Source organism: Zea mays, chromosome 3 (genome assembly GCF_902167145.1).
Source record: "Zea mays cultivar B73 chromosome 3, Zm-B73-REFERENCE-NAM-5.0, whole genome shotgun sequence".
NCBI lineage: Eukaryota > Viridiplantae > Streptophyta > Magnoliopsida > Poales > Poaceae > Zea > Zea mays.
In genome coordinates this window covers 9,034,378-9,054,501 of record NC_050098.1, presented here as the reverse complement: position 1 = coordinate 9,054,501, position 20,124 = coordinate 9,034,378, and the positions used below count along the sequence as shown (strand labels likewise).

General features: G+C 48.9%; 2 protein-coding genes across 2 annotated transcripts; both read right to left on the bottom strand.

Moving 5' to 3' along the window:
* Positions 1 to 426: 426 nt before the first annotated feature.
* Positions 427 to 1,437, bottom strand: LOC103649662 (coatomer subunit beta'-1-like). The gene is made up of 4 exons (XM_008675393.2): positions 1,218 to 1,437; positions 1,043 to 1,136; positions 835 to 941; positions 427 to 628 (listed from the first exon to the last, which is right to left on the bottom strand). The coding sequence occupies exons 1-4, from the start codon at positions 1,406 to 1,408 to the stop codon at positions 427 to 429; spliced, it is 594 nt and encodes a 197-aa protein (XP_008673615.1). The 5' UTR covers positions 1,409 to 1,437.
* Positions 1,438 to 5,025: 3,588 nt separating this feature from the next.
* Positions 5,026 to 9,182, bottom strand: LOC100281560 (type I inositol-1,4,5-trisphosphate 5-phosphatase CVP2). Its single transcript, NM_001368028.1, has 7 exons — positions 8,937 to 9,182; positions 8,511 to 8,634; positions 8,265 to 8,345; positions 7,045 to 7,132; positions 6,850 to 6,963; positions 5,755 to 6,738; positions 5,026 to 5,681 (listed from the first exon to the last, which is right to left on the bottom strand). The coding sequence occupies exons 1-7, from the start codon at positions 8,970 to 8,972 to the stop codon at positions 5,198 to 5,200; spliced, it is 1,911 nt and encodes a 636-aa protein (NP_001354957.1). The 5' UTR covers positions 8,973 to 9,182; the 3' UTR covers positions 5,026 to 5,197.
* Positions 9,183 to 20,124: the final 10,942 nt, after the last annotated feature.

Sequence of the window (20,124 nt, the reverse complement as noted above, 5' to 3'; positions counted from 1 at the left end):
CGAATATCCTTGATCCCAACATAGAACCAAATTTTCCGATGAAAAAACATAAAACTCAATGTTTATCTTATGAACTATTTGTCAGAGAGCTCTCAAAGAAAGCACAGAAAGCAAACAACATCTGGTGGAGGCTGAGCGGACTGCTGGGTGACCGGAACCGGCAGGTCATGTACATACTGCTCCAGGCGCTGTTCACAGTGGCAACAATGGCCCTGACGGTCCCTATATTCCTGTCCTACTGGATGCACGTGGTGTTCCTGATACTCAAGGTGTGCGCCTCGACATGGAACGGTGGCAGCTTCATCTTGGAGGTGATGCCTCGACAAGTAGAACGGAAGCAGCAGAAGAAACTGGGCATGAAGCCCATCGAACAGGGGAGCTGGACACAAGGGGCGCCGACATTCATTTGCCAGCACTTCTGGTGATTCATACTGAACAAAGTAGGAAAAGGCATCCAGTTTTAAAAGGTATAGAAGATGTTGTATAAAAAATTGAGTTTCCAGAACAAAGCTCACTTTGCATCCACAAGAAGTTGAAAACCTTGAGATACATCTTCATAACTGAAGCTGTGAACACAGTGTCCAGGGGGACCCTAGCATCATACTGGTCAGCAGGAAGATAATTGCCCCTGCACATAGACATGTTATTGCAAAATTTTTACTTGGTCAAAAACTGTGAGGTGGTCAGGACTCAGTTCTCAGAGCAGATGCAATGAAATATTAGTACATTACTCCTTGGATTTAATAAGAAGTTTCTGAGATTCAATGTATTTTTTTAACTTCTGGTAAGCAATATTCTAGAACAAAATGTAGTAGTTTGTGTGATACTATGTACCTCTGAGACGCAACACTTTTTTCTACAGTTAGAGCAACCTGCCAGTCTTCAAATAGATTTGGATATTCAGAAGGATCTGCTAGAGACTCTGCAGCTTTTGGATTAATCTGCATACAGACAAAAAGAATAAGATAATAGCATGCAGTTTTTTCTAATGACACGACACTTTTCAGAAAGAAGACTTAAGATGAGAACATTAAGAAATTACTTTACTCAGGTCGTCTCTCCAAATTGCCACTATCTCTGGTACTTTGCTAGGAAGATATGAACGTGCCAGTAATGCAGCTTCAGGTATACAGTTACTGCAGAATACACAAGATAATGTTTAGTTCTCAAAGGAAGAGCACCAAAACAAGGATTTAATCACAGCAAACAAGATTTACCTGTCTACAAGCAATTGTATGCAATCTTCAACTTTACCAAGCATAAAAAGGCAGAGGAAAGCAACATTGTTTTTTTCGTGTTCTTTTGCCAAAGAAGCAAGCTTTTCAATTCCTTCAGCATCTCCAAGAGATGAGTACAGTAGCAACAAGCCACTTAAGTCCTTTGCTTGAAGAAGGCATTCCTCTGCCATCTCTAGCTGCAATGTAGAGTTGTGGCATACCCACGCCAAAAGGCTATCATTCACGAGCTAATACAGATAGGATATGTTCGATTTAGGTCATGTCTCAATTTGACATCATTCACATTCGCATTGAGAGTTTTAGCAAGAAAAACAAGTACCATTGACCATCTCCTATATTTTGACCATACAGCTAGACAGAGGGAATGAACTCCATTCTGTAATGAAATATCAAGTTTAGTGATGTAAAAGGATAAACTATCAGGAAAACAATATTATGGTTTGTAATTTGTTTCGTAGCTTGAATAAAAAATCATGGCAGATATAGGCATAGACAGTATTAGGGGTGTTTGGTTTAAGGATCAACTCATCCTAGATGAGGAGGTATATCGTGAGTTCATTTCATGAGCCTGGTGGAATCATCCCATTTGTCTCTACAAATATTGGGTCAGTGGAAAAGGACCATATTCATGGGGATCTGACTTTGCCATCAGCTAGTGTTTTACTTTCTATAAGCTGCAATGGTGCTAATCAAGGAAGTAAATATGAAACCAACCTTCAACCAGGGACTGCTACAGAGGATATGATGGCTTTCGAAGAGCAGAATGCAGACAAGTCTCACTTAGAAGCCTACCAGTTCAAGCGCATCACATACACGGCGACCCATGTACAGCAAGGGACCAGGAAGCGCAAGGGAGATGGATGGGAAAGAAATTCGGAGCCAAGAACGAACCAGTGGGCACAGATGGAGTGGGTACAGGTGGACATGGCGGCCGCGGCTGCGGCGGGATCGGAAGTCGGCGGCTGCCGCTGCCATGGCGGTTCCAAACCGCCTCATCTCGCCGCTTGGCCTGTGGCTCCTGATGAACTATTATATATATATATATATGTACATGAAGTTCCCAAGAGAAAAAAAGAATAAAAATGAACAGAGCTAGAACGGATCTGATTTTTTGTTGCTTCCTACACCAGCACAGCTTTCCTTACTTTTCCCCCCGGTCGATGTTCCTAGTTATGCGAATGTCGGTGTCCAAGTGTTGGATCCCTGAATTGATGAATGGATGAAATAGTTCATATATATCAGAGACAGGGTACTAAAATTGGACACACTTTTACAGCGACGAAACAAAAAAAGCATACAAATGGAGAACATAAATAAAACAAAATAATTTCTCATGATATCTTCGATTCTGTATACACATGCCATGTAACCATATGATCTCTGATGAATAACAGAAAGCAGGAAACAACACAGTTACCAAACAGACCTGCGGATACTCGAGGGGCACTCCCCTCTCCCGCAGTCGAGACGGTCGTCGCCTGATGCTTGTTCCTTCCTTGTAAAATGGAGAAGAAACAATGTAGTTAGTTTCCTGTCCACTGATATCATCCTCTGCAGGCAAGGTAAGTACGTACTTGTGCATTTCAAATCTGAGAGCAGCTGCATTGGCAAGAACCACATGCATGGAAATGGAACCTGTCCTCCATGTTATGATCAGTTGATCACACGACTCACAATTAGCCTGTATAGGTGGCTGTGTAGATGAGTGTCTTGTTAGCTCGAGTTGGCAATCCACTGCCAGTATCTTGAGCTCTTCATAACGCCGCACAATGCAGCCATGACGTCTTTTTCACCAGGAAGCTTGATCTTCAACTTTTCAGCAACGTCACTCACATGGATAGAAAAAACATCATTCTCACACTTGGCCTCCCTACCATGTTGCGTCACGGGGGCATGATGATTTTGTCCTTCAAGACAAGATCATCATCCACCAGGCCTTGCACCACATCTTTCACAGCTGACTGACCATTATCTTCACAATTCCTTGATTTTTTTCTCTATCTAGTTGGGAGTTGCAGGAAACACCTAGACAACAGAGGCTGATCGACCAACAACATTCCTTCAGTAAAATGAAATGCAATCGAGTGCCCGTTTGTGCTTTTATGGGCTTGTAGCATGACTCCACCTACTGAACTGGAACTTACGCCTCGAAATCCAAGTTAACCTCGCTCTCAAAAGAACATTGTCGCAATTATCTAAATATGCAAAAACACCGGCACAACAGGGGAGAGCATGCAGATCCAGCGGCAAATGACGCACCTTTTGGGTTTTGACATATAATGATACAAACAATTGCTTCTGGTACCGAGAAACAAGCAGACAGAGAAACAAATGTGGGTGCAAGAAGTTTCAGAGGCTTGTCGGTCTGCTTACCAGGGCAAACACGGGGTAGTCCTCGATGGCCATGGCCAGGAGGCCTGACCTGGTGATCGTTAGCACCCGCGACGCGGCCGGCTGTAGGCAGATGAGAGCGAGGCTCTGCCTAGCGCTGGCGTAGGCCCCAACAATGGATGCGGCGGCGCTGCCGCCCTGGAGGAGCACCGCGTGGAGCTCAGCGGCCTTGGCGATGGTGGCATGGATGTCTATGCTTGAGGTCGGGAGGTAGGTGGGCGAGGGGTAGATGGCGGTGTCTCCGAGGGCTTGATGGGGCATGCGGCTGGCCTGCGCGGATGGAGCGAGCACAGATCGAGCGAGATGAGGATGCAGCCGCCATCCATGGCGGCGTTTGGGGGGTGGGCTGCGGGTGCGGTTGCGGTTGCGACGACGGATTGATCGGGGTGTGCGCGGCCGCCATTGCTGACGGCGGATTGATCGGCCGAAAACCTCTCCGAGCATCACAGCGAGGCAGACAGGCATCACAACGAGGCGCGTCGGGGTTCGCGGCTGGGTTTCCGGCTGATGGGCGGGAGGATTGCAGAGAGATCGCGGCGGGGTTTCCGGCTGACGAGCGGGCGGGCGGAGGCGGGGGCGGGCGACGGGATGCTCGGCTGGGAATCGTGGCTGACTGGGGGCGGTCGTCGGGATCCTCGGCGGGGTAGTTAGGCGTGTGCGCGGGGGAGCCGCGGGAGTGAGGGGAGAGCGGGGGCAGTCTACAGATGAGTCTTAATAGTTGTAGAGATATAAATATATAAATAAAATAAAAATAAATTATTAAAGAGTTAAACTGCAAATTTTAATCTGTTTTTGTAGGTCTATAAGTAGTGGATGTAAAGGAGCCGCAAAAGAGACCGTTTGTATCTACAAAACTTTTTCCATGCGGACTACGGTTCGCGAGCGATCCTTCGCCACCTCGTCACCCTCGCCACGGCCGTCCCCGTCTGTAGCGTTACGGGGGAGCGCTCGCCGGCTAGGGCTCCGAGGCGACCTCTTCCTTCGTCGCCCCACGGTGCACGCGCGGCGGGATCCTGGACTCTTCCTGGCGCGTGACGGCACGGGGTCAGTGTGAATCAAGTCGTTGTGAGGTTTTGGTGGGTGATCCGAGCCTGCAGATGTATTTGAGGTGTGCAGTCCATGCTTATCCTCGTAAGTGGAGAGTTTAGCTTCCCTTAGCTGAATTTTAGTACGATACAACTTACCACACCTCTATTGGGTGTACTCCATTCAAGGTGCTTTATGGATATGATGCTCATGCAGTAGCAATCCCTAATTTGGAGGAAGGAGTGTAGAGGTGTCTGTTGCTGACTGGTTGCAGGAGAGGAATGCTTATTCAGTTGAGTTGGAAGAACAGTTGGCTCGGGCTCAGCTTCGTATGAAACCCTTTCATCCTCGGTACACAAACAAGACTATCTTGGCGACAATTGGTCTTTTGAGGCACACTATTCATTCATGATTAAATGGAGATGATACATCGATCTGCCAATGCATTCAGAAGCTCATTGAGCTCACTCTTACTCAGTACCCATATTTACATTTAAAACTAACATTTTTCCCGCGAAAATAGAAGGAAGGCTGACCCCCGGTCAAAAATCGAGGTCCGGCACGACCTGCCCGCCCTCCACCTCGGCGTCCGTGAGCGTCAGCGCCCTCTGCAGCTTCCGGCTGGAGAACACCTCCACCTCCGCCGCGTACGTGGCCGTCACCGGACGGTGGTCCGACAGCGCCAGCTCCGACCGCCGGTAGCCCAGCAGCCTCAGCCCCTTGCCGTACGACAGCACCCGGTCGCACCACGCCGGCGTCCGCCGCCCGCCGCCCCTCTGGCTCTGGCTCTGGCCCTGGTGGTCCCCGACGCCGACGTACCTCCTCGAGCCGAGCTCGTACTTGTACGTCGGCGCGAACTCCAGGACGCCCTCCGTCCACCCGTCGAACGCCCGCCCCTTCCTCAGCTCCCGCTTCAGCTGGTCCGTCTCGGCCAGCTCGCGCCAGCTTCCCGCCGAGATCAGCTCGTGCGCTCGCTCGTACGACGCGTCCAGCCGGTAGTTCAGATCGCCCAGCCAGAAGATCCGGCTGCAGAAACAAATCGCCGTCTCAGGTTCCTGGACGCTGATGATGCGATGCCATGAACGTGTCGTGTACTCACTCGTGGTCGTGGATGTTTCTGGGCAGCTGCAGGTCGCCCGGGGCGGCGAAGCGCGTGCGGCGGTGGATCTCGTGCACGTCGGCGTTGCGCTTGTGGACGTCGCCGGGCTTCTCGCCGGCGGCGAGGTGGCTGCACACGAAGCAGAACATGGTCTGGTACACGGACATGCTCACCGACACGGCCCCCTTGTTGCCGATGTAGCCCATGGCGCCGACGCCGACGGTGGAGACCTTGAGGCTCTGCACGCACTTCCGGAGGCCCCGCCGCACCCACACCGTCAGGAAGATCCCCACCATCTGCTTGCTCACGATGCGCACGAACGGCGACCGGCCCTTCTTCCGCAGCGCGCCGTCCAGGTCGAGGTCCGGGATCATGGGCAGGTCATCCACCACGTCGGCCGCCACGCGGGACGACCCCCTGAACGACGACCTGTAGGCGGCCCGGCTGAACGACTTGGACGCCCTGAACGACGCTGACGCCGACGCCGACGCCGACGACGCGGGGAGTAGGTCCAGCGGCTGCTCCGGCCAGAGCACCCCTACCCTGTCCGCCCGGCTCAGGGACCTCAGCAGCGCCCGCTGCTGAAGGCTTAGCTGCTGCGGCGGCTGGTCAGGCCCGTCGTCCAGTTCGTCGCCGTTGAGCTCCGATGAGCCGTTCTCGTTCTCGCCCACGACGACGCTGAAGTGGTTGAGCCTGCTCAGCTTTCTCGGGGTCGGAGTGGCTGCCGCGACGGGGTCGCCCAAGGGCACGTCCTCGTCGGTGTCGGTCTCGGTGTCCGTGCCGCCGGGGAGGAGCTCTTCGGCGGCACCGATCGGGGGCTCGAACCGCGACGGCGAGGGAGGGTGGCTGTAGCACCTGTACCTGGGCGCCGGCGGCTGCGCCTGCCGCAGCGCGCCGCGGATCACGGACTCCCACGCCCGCGCCGGCCGCCCGTCCTCCGCGCCGAACACGTTGCTGGCGTTCAGCGGCACCACTTCCTGGAACCTGCACTCACGCACCACGTCCGGCTCGCTGACCATCGATCTAGCTAGCTAGTAGCAGCATGCTGCACTGCACGGGCAAGTCAAGTTGGGCGGGGAGGGGACGTGGACGTACCCGAGCACGTAGATGTCGGCGGGCTCGGCGTCGCCGCCAGTGCCGAGCCACTCGGCGATGTCGAGGTCGTTCGGCGGCGCCTTGCCGCCGGCGTTCCAGGTGCCGACGCAGACCCTGCAACCCGCCGGACGTGGATATGGTTAGTCGTCGGAAATCCGAGACGGCGAACGAGGAACCGCAGTCGGCACGGCGCACCTCAGCTCTTTGGTGTTGATGTACTGCGCGCGCAGCGTCTCCGAGTTCCGCCGCCGCAGCTTGTACGGCGCGCTCTCCAGGCTATCGTCTGACGCCGCCGCCGGTGCAAACAGATGTTAGTAAAAATCGGCAGAAGCATCGTAAATTTAAGCGAAATCACGTTCAAACAGACATTATTTTCTTTAAAAAAAAACTGGAAAGTGTAATTAGGAGCATATACATAGGCCTTTGGTTGGTACGGTGCTTATATTGAATCATGATCGTCATCTTAATATCTAATGTTCCTCGTCTTTGTTTTTGCAAATAGCATCTCTAGCTATCCACACCTTTCTAAGAGCATCTTCAAAAAACTTTCTAAATTGTACTCTCTAAGTTATTATTTAGAGATTTATTTGCATTAAATCAATTTCTATAGTTTTTCAATCTCCAATGGTTTTTAAATCTTTTTTGCACTTTAGACAGCTATTTATATTTTTTTTTCTTTGGCTAGCAATAAACCGGAGTGAACGATAGCTATACTTGGATAACCAAGTAAATAAGCTGTCGGAGTTTTTTTTTTAATATCTATTTATATCAGTGACTCAGTGAGGAAGGAGTTGCTCTAAGGAGATAGACAAGGAACATTGTGCATACTTGATATGCTTCCCGTTTAATTTTATCCTCCCTAAAAAAAGCTGCTAATTAATACTACTATCATGAATTCTTTTCAGCCTAACATAATCATAAAGGTAGGCCGGCCTGCCGGATTAGGCAATTGCTGGGAAAGCCATTCTAGTGACAGGAGACAATATTCAAGGTTGGCCGGGTCCGGTGGCTGACGCGGCGCACTAATGGCAGAAGGGAACTTGGGGAAGGAGGACCAGTTGTTCATCTTTTTCCTACTAGCTTGTTCGCTGCGGCTTGCTGCGGCTGCAATCCGGCTGCGGCTGCGGCTTCTACAGTATTTTTCTCTCTATGGATTGCAGCTGCAGCAGTCCAAACAGCTGCAACAGTGTCGGCTTGTAGCCAGCCGAACACGCCCTAGGTTACCACAAAGAAGAAGAAGGCGAGGAATAGTCCAGAGCTGCACTTTTGGAGTAGATAAGACCACCACATCGACGGCCGGCCGGAGACGCGGAACGCGCTTTCCGTTGAGCTGCCCGCCGGCCGCGGTTCAGTTGAACACGCAATAGACGGCCGGGGTGCACTTGCACAAGTATAAATGAATTAGTTGACCTCACCGGTGATCTGGGCGCCGTCGCCGTCATCGTCCGGCCTGCGAGCGCCGCCGCCGCCGCCGCCGTCGTCACAGCCGCAGTTCTCTGGCGGAGCAAAGCGAGGCAGCAGGAAGTGAGGGGACAGAGAGGAGAAAGACGCTGTCTCTGGCCCTCTGGCCGGGCACCGGAATGGACGAAGGTACGGCGACCCCGGAACAGAAACACGTCGGCGGAGGTGAGGTCTCGGCGGCCAGCCGTGCCCGTACGTACCTTGGCCGTCAACGTCGCTACCGTCGTCGTCGTCGTCGTAATCGGCGGCCAAGGAGGCGCCCAAGTCCAGGTCCTTGCTCTTGAGGTTGAGCCACTTCTTGAGCACGACCTTAGGCCAGAACACCTGCACCGAAAAACGCGGCGGCGGCGGCGCCTATCAGCGTCACGACGGCACGGCGACGTACTCGCAACCTCTCTCTCTCTCTCTCTGGCCCGCAAGTTCTTGTTTCAAGAGGGAAAAGAGAGAGAGAGAACGGAAAGAAGTTTCTGAAAGGAACAAATCGGAAAAGGAGAGGCTGTCGGGAAGCTCTGTCTCAGCAGATTCTGGTCGAGTGCGTCAGCTGCAGGCAGGCTGCAAGCGCAAGCGCAACGCCGAGAGACGAGCGAATCGAGCGGGGGGGAGGCGGCGGGTTCGCGTTCGCCTACCTCGGCCGGCACCCTCCTCTGCTTCTGCACCACCATCCCCGCTGCTCTGTCTGTCTCTGACTCTTCCTCTGATGCTATCCTCCCTCGCCTCTCTCCAATGGCGCCGTGTGAGACCGATCAGTTGCCGAAGGCTAGCTCGTGCAGTCGCGTGAGCACCCGCGGGTGCTGGCTGTGGGCTGTGGCTCGGTAGGCTCCTCTCGTGCAGACGGTGCGGTGCGGTCAGCCTGGGCCTGGCAGGCAGGACATGAGGATTGAGGAGGTAGCCTGGGGCCGATGAACGAGCTTTATATTATACCAGGCGCAGGCGCGCAGCGGACTGCGGGGTCGTTTTCGTTTGCGTCTGTGGGGGGAGACCTTCCCGGAAATCTTTTGCAGCGCTAGCTGCCGGCCGGGTCCCGCCTCCCCCGTGCGCTCGTCGAAAGAGGAACCTGTACATGTGGGCCGGGCTAGCGGGTCAGACTAACCCGGCACCACAAACAAACCCATAAAGGTATAGTCCGCAAAAACATGTTTTTAATTATGGATCGTATCGCGTTAGCACGTGAATTTAGCCATTAGGACATGGTACAGTCAATAATTAGTTATATATACCAAGCTGATTCAAATAGGTCAGAATGCAATACAATAATACATAAACAGAAATTACAAAATGTATATGAAGAAAAATAAAACTAATCTATTTTGTGGCTGTCATATTAAAAATCTTTGATCAGAAAGAAAAAAAAATAGTACAAATAGCTCAGAAATAATATTCAGTTTTATAGTCAGTGTTTAGTTGAGTACTATACAACCATATGAAAATACATATACAACGATCATCACCATTATCCTCGTCTAGCTACTGGTTCTCGAAGGTCTGTTGAAGCTCTAGATTCTTAAAGTTGTGTTGGTCCTGTGGGCTTTGACGTGTCTTAGTTAAATAGTAAGTCTATATTTAGTGAGTTTTGATAGTGTCTTAGTGAGATAGACCGTGTCAGGCTAACCCATGGTCTTGACTTGAGGGACAGACACGAACTACATATTGGGTCGTGCCGGCCTAGACGCACAATTAAGTTGGGTCATATCAGAACTAGACCTTGTCTGAAATTATATGTTTTGGACTGACCTACTAGACTCAACACAAATGTACAACTATAGCCACGCCAGCAATAATTTTTATTATTATTTATTATTAATGAATCGCATTCCCACCGCTCGCGACTGCCGCTGCCGGCACGCCGCTGGTGAGTTTCCGGGGAGGAAGGCACGGTTAAAACGGCGTGCTCCACTCCACACATATGGTCGTTCTCGTACCCATCGCGTGGGTGTGGCTATAGGTTCTGTGTAGAAGATAATTGCTGTACTATCCATCGCATTGTAAGAAGATATTGGGGCTGTTTGGTTTGGTTCAGCTTTTCTCTGACCAGCTTTTCTGATAATCTAGCTGTGGGGAGAATCTGGCTGTGTAGAGAATCTGAGTATCATTAGGATTAGGTGCGGAGGAAGATAAAGTTGTCCATGTGGCTCAGGATCTATAAAGCGACGGATAACTACTATTGCGGCGACTCAACCGATTATATATTTATGTTGATTTTGAATAGTTTTCACCCAAACGAATTTTATAGAAGCTGGCTGAAAAGCTGAGTGTTTGGCAGTCTGCAGCAGCTTTTGGTGGCCAAAAGCTACGAAAAGCTGAAACAAACAGGGGCATGGGATTCTGCTGCGCTCCCGCGCTTCCGGATATCCCAAGATCGGCACGAGCGCCACGTCTGGATCATCGCAGACTTCAAAGGCAGGCAGACGCATCGTGTCGTATCTAAACAACTTTAACAGCAGTTTGTCTTGAGCTGTGACTGTGACACGTGGTTATTCTAGTCTACCCATGTGGTGGATTGGTGGGTAGTAGCATTCGCCGAATTATGTGCAGGAGACACACTCGCGCTCTGATCGGCGCGCTCTGATTGTGCTAGCCTGAACAACCGACGACAACGCGATCACAATTTTTTAATACCCTTTGTGTTGTGTTGACAGACACCTGTGCAGCCCCCTCAGGACTTTTTTTTTTGCTGCTCATTTTTTCCTCTAAGCCTCCGTGTTTGACTTGCTCTCATAATTTTGTCTGTCTGCTCTACACACTGCGTTTGTTCAGTTGCTAACAACCTCAATCTATGACTCTCAGTCATGCATGATGCAGAGAATCAAGTTTAGTCTGTAGGCCCTCCTCCGTTAGTTGCACAGCAAACTTGTTTTTTTTTTTTTGGGTGGGGGGGTATGTGTTTGTTGCACTTGCTGCCAAAACCGCCGTTTCCCGTGACAGCATTGCATAATGCTAATGGCCCTACTTGCGGGCAACGACACAGCCCTAAACACGTTGTTAAATTGCCCATTTGACGAAATCACCCACCGCATTGTTTTTTGTAAATAACCCCCCGAGAAATTTGACATCAGATAGTGACACCCAGTAAAGTTTAAACCACGAGGAAAACAAAAAACAACACCGTGCCTCTTCTTACCTAATAATCCATTGATTAGCTGTCGAAAGAAGTTCTAAAACTCGCCGTCGCTTGACATGCATCTGACGTGGCTACAACGTCAGAGCTACACCATTGGTCCACTTGGTTTGGGCTGATTCATTCCAGCCCTTTTTGCGCTAGGTGTACTGGCCATTGTTAGTCCTTATTTACTGCAATACTAAAGTGCGTAATATTTATCGTCAGCTCATAGCCATCTCAACATCACTTCAGTTTTTTCACATACTCTTATTTAAATTACATAGTTTATAAATCGTAAATAAAGTAGGCATAATTTGTAACACATACAAAATCACGTAATATCTAAAACTAGAAGTTACATAATTCATATTTTTTTACAATGAAGAATATCATTTGAATCATCCTTGATTCCTACTCCTATCTTCGCGACCCCGCTGGCCCAGCCTAACCTCACTGCCCAATGACACTTCTCCCTTTCTCACTTGTGCCGCAGTTGACGTCTATCATTTCCTTCCATCTTTTAAAATTGTAGCGTTACAACGAGCTATATAGAGCCTATTTGGTTCGGCTTTTTTCTGAGAAGCTTTTCTGAAAAGCTGGCTGTGAAGAAAAGCTGACTGTGGGGAGAAGCTGGTGGTTAGAATCTGGGTGTTTGGATACGCAGATTATGAGATTGTAGATTCTGATTAAAAAAATGAAACAGATAAATACGTTTGGTTCGGCTTTTTTAGGTGTTTGACCGATCAGATTATTAGATATCAGAGCACTAACTTATAATGTAGTTAACACTTTACAATATATGAAAATACTTTAACTTAATTTAATACATTACAGTACAACACGTCCTTCAATTGATACATCTTCAGTTGATATAATTCTAATACTGAGAGCACCTAGAGGGGGGTGAATAGGTGATCCTGTAAATCTTGAAAACTTAAGCCATAAAAACTTGGTTAAGCGTTAGCACAGTAAATGCCAAGTGGCTAGAGAGGAGTCTTAACAAAACACAATAACCACAAGAAATCAATCACAGAGATGGCACGGTGGTTATCCCGTGGTTCGGCCAAGACCAACGCTTGCCTACTCCACGTTGTGGCGTCCCAACGGACGAGGGTTGCAATCAACCCCTCTCAAGCGGTCCAAAGACCCACTTGAATACCACGGTGTTTTGCTTGCTTTTCTCAATCCCGTTTGCGAGGAATCTCCACAACTTGGAGCCTCTCGCCCTTACACTTGAAATTCACAAAAAGCACAGAGCAAGGGAGGATTAGCAACGCACACAAGACACAAGAATCAGAGTGTCAACACGCACACAAGTCGCAACAAGAGCTCGCAACACAACTCAATGAGTTCACAACTCCACTAGAGCTCTATATGCTATCACAATGAAACAAATGCGCGGAATCGAGGTCTTGGTGCTTAGGCATGTTGTAGGAATGTTTGGTGTGCTCCTCCATGCGCCTAGGGGTCCCTTTTATAGCCCCAAGGCAGCTAGCAGCCGTTGAGAGTGAAAGTCGCCTAGAGGGGGGTGAATAGGGCGAAACTGAAATTCTCAAAAATAATCACAACTACAAGCCGGGTTAGCGTTAGAAATATAATTGAGTCCGTGAGAGAGGGTGCAAAACAAATCGCAAGCGAATAAGAAGTGTGACACGCGGATTTGTAGAGGTTCGGTTCTCGCAAACCTACTCCCCATTGAGGAGGCCACAAAGGCCGGGTCTCTTTCAACCCTTCCCTCTCTCAAACGGTCCCTCGGACCGAGTGAGCTTCTCTTTCTCAAATCACTTGGGAATCAAACTTCCCGCAAGGACCACCACACGATTGGTGTCTCTTGCCTCAATTACAAGTGAATTTTTGATCACAAGAAAGAATGCCAAAGAAAAAGAAGCGATCCAAGCGCAAGAGCTCAAATGAACACTGCAAATCACTCTCTCTAGTCACTAAGGCTTTGTGTGGAGTTGGGAGAGGATTTGATCTCTTTTGGTGTGCTTTGCAATGAATGCTAGCTCTTGTATAGTGGTTGGAAGCTGGTAAACTTGGATGCAATGAATGGTGGGTGGTTGGGGGTATTTATAGCCCCAACCACCAAACTAGCCGTTTGGTGGAGCTGTCTGTTCGATGGCGCACCGGACAGTCCGGTGCACACCGGACATGTCCGGTGCGACAGCCACGTCACCAAAGCCGTTGGGATTCGACCGTTGAAGCTCTGTCTCTGGGCCTGCCTTGATGTCCGGTGGCGCACCGGACATGAACTGTAGATTGTCCGGTGCGCCTGTTCCCGCGTGCCTGACGGCTGCGCGCTTCTGGCGCGCATTAAATGCGTCGCAGGTAGCCGTTGGCGCCGAAATAGCCGTTGCCCCGCTGTTACACCGGACAGTCCGGTGTACACCGAACGGTCCGGTGAATTTTAGCGAAGCAGCGGGAGAGAATTCCCGAGGCTGGCGAGTTCCGGAGGCCGCTCTTCCTTGGAGCACCGGACATGTCCGGTGAATTATAGCGGAGTTGCCTCTGGAAATTCCCGAAGGTGAGCAGTTCGGAGTTGGAGTCCTCTGGTGCACCGGACATGTCCGGTGGCACACCGGACAGTCCGGTGCGCCAGACCAGAGGTGCATTCGGTTGTCCCTTGCTCCTTTGTCGAACCCAAAACTTGGTCTTTTTATTGGCTAAGTGTGAACCTTTGGCACCTGTATAACTTATACACTAGAGCAAACTAGTTAGTCCAATTATTTGTGTTGGGCAATTCAACCACCAAAATTATTTAGGAGCTAGGTGTAAGCCTAATTCCCTTTCAATCTCTCCCTTTTTGGTGATTGATGCCAACACAAACCAAAGCAAATGTAAAGGTGCATAAATGAACTAGTTTGCATAAGGTAAGTGCAAAGGTTGCTTGGAATTGAGCCAATATAAATACTTACAAGATATGCATGGATTGTTTCTTTATTTTTGACATATTGGACCATATTTGCACCACATGTTTTGTTTTTGCAAATTCTTTTGTAAATTCTTTTCAAAGTCCTTTTGCAAGATAGTCAAAGGTAAATGAATAAGAATTTTGTGAAGCATTTTCAAGTCTGAAATTTTTCTCCCTTTGTTTCAAATGCTTTTCCTTTGACTAAACAAAACTCCCCCTCGAATAAATTCTCCTCTTAGTGTTCAAGAGGGTTTTAATATATCTATTTTGAAAGTACTGCTTTCTCCCCCTATAGAACACAATGAAATACCAATTTGAAATATACCAATTAAAAATCATTAATTTTAAAATAAGGGTGGTGGTGCGGTCCTTTTGCTTTGGGCTCATACTTTCTCCCCCTTTGGCATGAATCGCCAAAAAACGGATACTTTGAGTGAGATATAAGCCCTTTCCTAACTATTTTCTCCCCTTTGGCAAATAAAACATATGAGTGAAGATTATACCAAAGACGGGGAGTGAGGCGGAGCGACGACGAAGGATGAGTAGTAGAGTGGAGTGGAAGCCTTTGTCTTCACCGAAGACTCCAATTCCCTTTTAATATACCTATGACTTGGTTTGAAATATACTTGAAAACACATTAGTCATATCATATATCAAAGAGACATGATCAAAGGTATACTTAAGAGCTATGTGTGCAAGTTAGCAAAAGAAATTCCTAGAATCAAGAATATTGAGCTCATGCCTAAGTTTGGTAAAAGTTTGTTCATCAAGAGGCTTGGTAAAGATATCGGCTAATTGATCTTTAGTGTTAATGTATGCAATCTTGATATCCCCCTTTTGTTGGTGATCCCTAAGAAAATGATACCGAATGGCTATGTGCTTAGTGCGGCTATGCTCAACGGGATTGTCCGCCATGCGGATTGCACTCTCATTATCACACAGAAGGGGAACTTTGGTTAATTTGTAACCATAGTCCCGCAGGGTTTCCTCATCCAAAGCAATTGTGCGCAACAGTGGCCTGCGGCAATATACTCGGCTTCGGCGGTAGAAAGAGCGACCGAATTTTGCTTCTTTGAAGCCCAAGACACCAAGGATCTTCCCAAGAACTGGCAAGTCCCCGATGTGCTCTTCCTATTAATCTTACACCCCGCCCAATCGGCATCCGAATAACCAATCAAATCAAATGTGGATCCCCGAGGGTACCAAAGCCCAAACTTAGGAGTATAACCCAAATATCTCAAGATTCGTTTTACGGCCGTAAGGTGTGATTCCTTAGGGTCGGCTTGGAATCTTGCACACATGCATACGGAAAGCATAATGTCCGGTCGAGATGCACATAAGTAAAGCAATGAACCAATCATCGACCGGTATACCTTTTGATCGACGGATTTACCTCCCGTGTCGAGGTCGAGATGCCCATTTGTTCCCATAGGTTTCTTGATGGGCTTGGCATCCTTCATTCCAAACTTGCTTAGAATATCTTGAGTATACTTCGTTTGGCTAATGAAAGTGCCCTCTTGGAGTTGCTTGACTTGGAATCCTAGAAAATACTTCAACTCCCCCATCAACGACATCTCGAATTTTTGTGTCATGATCCTACTAAATTCTTCACATGTAGATTCATTAGTAGACCCAAATATGATATCATCGACATAAATTTGGCATACGAACAAATCATTGTCAAGAGTTTTAGTGAACAAAGTAGGATCGGCCTTGCCAACTTTGAAGCCATTAGTAATAAGGAAATCTCTAAGACATTCATACCATGCTCTTGGGGCTTGCTTGAGCCCATAAAGCGCCTTAGAGAGCCTATAGACATGGTTAGGGTACTCACTATCTTCAAAACCGGGAGGTTGCTCAACATAGACTTCCTCCTTGATTGGTCCATTGAGGAAGGCACTCTTCACGTCCATTTGATAAAGCTTGAAGCCATGGTAAGTAGCATAGGCCAATAATATACGAATTGACTCAAGCCTAGCTACGGGTGCATAGGTTTCACCAAAATCCAAACCTTCGACTTGTGAATACCCCTTGGCCACGAGTCGAGCTTTGTTCCTTGTCACCACACCATGCTCGTCTTGCTTGTTGCGGAAGACCCATTTGGTTCCTACAACATTTTGGTTCGGACGTGGAACTAAATGCCATACCTCGTTCCTAGTGAAGTTGTTGAGCTCCTCTTGCATCGCCATCACCCAATCCGAATCTTGTAGTGCTTCCTCTACCCTGTGTGGCTCAATAGAGGAAACAAAAGAGTAATGCTCACAAAAATGTGCAACACGAGATCTAGTGGTTACCCCCTTATGAATGTCGCCGAGGATGGTGTCGACGGGGTGATCTCGTTGGATTGCTTGGTGAACTCTTGGGTGTGGCGGCCTTGGTTGTTCATCCTCCTTGTCTTGATTGTTTGCATCTCCCTCTTGATCATTGCCATCATCTTGAGGTGGCTCATCTCCTTGATCTTCTACTTCATCAACTTGAGCCTCGTCCTCATTTTGGGTTGGTGGAGATGCTTGTGTAGAGGAAGATGGTTGATCTTGTGCATGTGGAGGCTCTTCGGATTCCTTAGGACACACATCCCCAATGGACATGTTCCTTAGCGCTATGCATGGAGCCTGTTCTTCACCTATCTCATCAAGATCAGCTTGCTCTACTTGAGAGCCGTTAGTCTCATCAAACACAACGTCACAAGAAACTTCAACTAGTCCTGAGGACTTGTTAAAGACTCTATATGCCCTTGTGTTTGAGTCATATCCTAGTAAAAAGCCTTCTACAGTTTTAGGAGCAAATTTAGATTTTCTACTTCTTTTAACAAGAATAAAGAATTTGCTACCAAAAACTCTAAAATATGAAATATTTGGCTTTTTACCGGTTAGGAGTTCATAGGATGTGAAAGGGAATTAGGCTTACACCTAGTCCCTAATTAATTTTGGTGGTTGAATTGGCCAACACAAATTATTGGACTAACTAGTTTGCCAAAGTGTATAGATTATACAGGTGTAAAAGGTTCACACTCAGCCAATAAAAAGACCAAGTTTTGGATTCAACAAAGGAGCAAAGGGGCAACCGAAGGCACCCTTAGTCTGGCGCACCGGACTGTCCGGTGTGCCACCGGACATGTCCGGTGCACCAGGGGGACTCAGACTCAAACTCGTCACCTTCGGGAATTTCCAAGGGCGACTCGACTATAATTCACCGGACTGTCCGGTGTACACCGGACAGTGTCCGGTGCGCCAAGGGAGGTCGGCCTCAGGAACTCGCCAGCTTCGGGAAACTCCAACGGCTAGTCCACTATAATTCACCGGACTGTCCGGTGTGCACCGGACTGTCCGGTGCGACTCCGGGGCAACGGCTACCTCCGCACCAACGGCTCCCTGCGGTGCATTAAATGCGCGCGCAGCGCGCGCAGATGGCAGGCGTGCCCATACTGGCACACCGGACAAGGAACAGTAGATGTCCGGTGTGCACCAGACACCCAGGCGGGCCCACAAGTCAGAAGCTCCAACGGTCAGAATCCAACGGCAGTGATGACGTGGCAGGGGGCACCGGACTGTCCGGTGTGCACCGGACTGTCCGGTGCGCCATCGAACAGACAGCCTCCCAACGGCCACATTTGGTGGTTGGGGCTATAAATACCCCAACCACCCCACCATTCATTGCATCCAAGTTTTCCCACTTCTCAACCACTTACAAGAGCTAGACATTCAATTCTAGACACATACAAAGAGATCAAATCCTCTCCAATTCCACACAAGGCTTTAGTGATTAGCGAGAGAGATTTGCCGTGTTCTTTTGAGCTCTTGCGCTTGGATTGCTTCTTTTCTTTCTCACTTGTTCTTGTGATCAAAACTCCATTGTAATCAAGGCAAGAGGCACCAATTGTGTGGTGGCCCTTGCGGGGAAGTTTTGTTCCCGGCTTTGATTTGAGAAGAGAAGCTCACTCGGTCCGAGGGACCGTTTGAGAGAGGGAAGGGTTGAAAGAGACCCGGCCTTTGTGGCCTCCTCAACGGGGAGTAGGTTTGCGAGAACCGAACCTCGGTAAAACAAATCCGTGTGTCTCACTTCATTATTTGCTTGCGATTTGTTTTGCGCCCTCTCTCGCGGACTCGTTTATATTTCTAACGCTAACCCGACTTGTAGTTGTGTTTATATTTGTAAATTCCAGTTTCGCCCTATTCACCCCCCCTCTAGGCGACTATCAATTGGTATCAGAGTCCGGTGCTTCATTAGAGCCTAACCGCTCGAAGTGATGTCGGGAGATCACGCCAAGAAGGAGATGGAGACCGGCGAAAAGCCCACTACAAGCCACGGGAGCACTTCATCGGAAGAGTCCCGCACCAAGAGGAAGGAGAAGAAGAAGGACTCCTCCAAACGGAAGGAGAAAAAGTCTTCCTCTTCTCACCACAAAGAGAAGAGGGAAAAATCTTCTTCCCACAAGCCGCATCGGAAAGGCAACAAGCACAAGAGGATGAGGAAGGTGGTCTACTACGAGACCGACACTTCATCAACATCTACCTCCGACTCCGATGCGCCGTCCGTAACTTCTAAGCGCCAAGAGCGCAAGAAGTTTAGTAAGATCCCCCTACACTACCCTCGTACATCTAGACACGCTCCATTACTTTCGGTTCCATTAGGCAAACCGCCAACCTTTAATGGCGAAGATTATGCAATGTGGAGTGATTTAATGAAATTCCATCTAACCTCACTCCACAAAAGTATATGGAATGTTGTTGAGTTTGGAGCACAGGTACCATCCGTAGGGGATAAAGACTATGATACGGACGAAGTGGCCCAAATCGAGCACTTCAACTCCCAAGCCACAACCATACTCTTGGCCTCTCTAAATAGAGAGGAATACAACAAGGTGCAAGGGTTGAAGAATGCAAAGGAAATTTGGGACCTCCTCAAGACCGCGCACGAGGGTGATGAACTAACAAAGATCACCAAGCGGGAAACGATCGAGGGGGAGCTCGGTCGCTTTCGACTTCGCCAAGGGGAAGAGCCACAAGACATGTACAACCGGCTCAAGACTTTGGTGAACCAAGTGTGCAACCTCGGGAGCAAGAAGTGGGATGACCACGAGGTGGTTAAGGTTATTCTTAGATCACTCATTTTCCTTAACCCCACTCAAGTTCAATTAATTCGTGGCAATCCTAGATATACTCAAATGACCCCCGAGGAAGTTATCGGGAATTTTGTGAGCTTTGAATGTATGATCAAGGGCTCCAAGAAGATCAACGAGCTTGATGAACCCTCCACGTCCGAAGCACAACCGGTGGCATTCATGGCGACGGAGGAGAAGAAGGAGGAGTCTACACCGAGTAGACGACCAATTGATGCCTCCAAGCTCGACAATGAGGAGATGGCTTTAATCATCAAAAGCTTTCGCCAAATCCTCAAGCAACGGAAGGGGAAGGATTACAAATCCCGTTCCAAGAAGGTTTGCTACAAGTGTGGTAAGCCCGGTCACTTTATCGCTAAATGTCCATTATCAAGTGACAGTGACAGGGACAACGACAAGAAGGGCAAGAGAAGAGAAAAGAAGAGGTACCACAAGAAGAGGGGCGGCGATGCCCACGTGTGCCGCGAGTGGGACTCCGACGAGAGCTCCACCGAGTCCTCCTCCGACGAGGACGCCGCCAACATCGCCGTCACCAAGGGGCTTCTCTTCCCCAACGTCGGCCACAAGTGCCTCATGGCAAAGGACGGCAAAAAGAAGAAGGTAAAATCAAGATCCTCCACTAAATATGAAACCTCTAGTGATGAGGATAATGCTAGCAATGAGGAGGATAACTTGCGCGTTCTTTTT

Coding starts and splice junctions, on each gene's coding strand:
- LOC103649662 (XM_008675393.2), bottom strand. CDS start 1,408: ATGGCAGAGGAATGCCTTCTTCAAGCAAAGGACTTAAGTGGCTTGTTG. Junction 1,137..1,217: donor ATACAATTGCTTGTAGACAG/GTAAATCTTGTT, acceptor TGTATTCTGCAG/TAACTGTATACCTGAAGCTG. Junction 629..834: donor AAAAGTGTTGCGTCTCAGAG/GTACATAGTATC, acceptor GTCTATGTGCAG/GGGCAATTATCTTCCTGCTG.
- LOC100281560 (NM_001368028.1), bottom strand. CDS start 8,972: ATGGTGGTGCAGAAGCAGAGGAGGGTGCCGGCCGAG. Junction 8,635..8,936: donor AGAGGAGGGTGCCGGCCGAG/GTAGGCGAACGC, acceptor TTTTCGGTGCAG/GTGTTCTGGCCTAAGGTCGT. Junction 6,739..6,849: donor GCCGACATCTACGTGCTCGG/GTACGTCCACGT, acceptor GCGTGAGTGCAG/GTTCCAGGAAGTGGTGCCGC.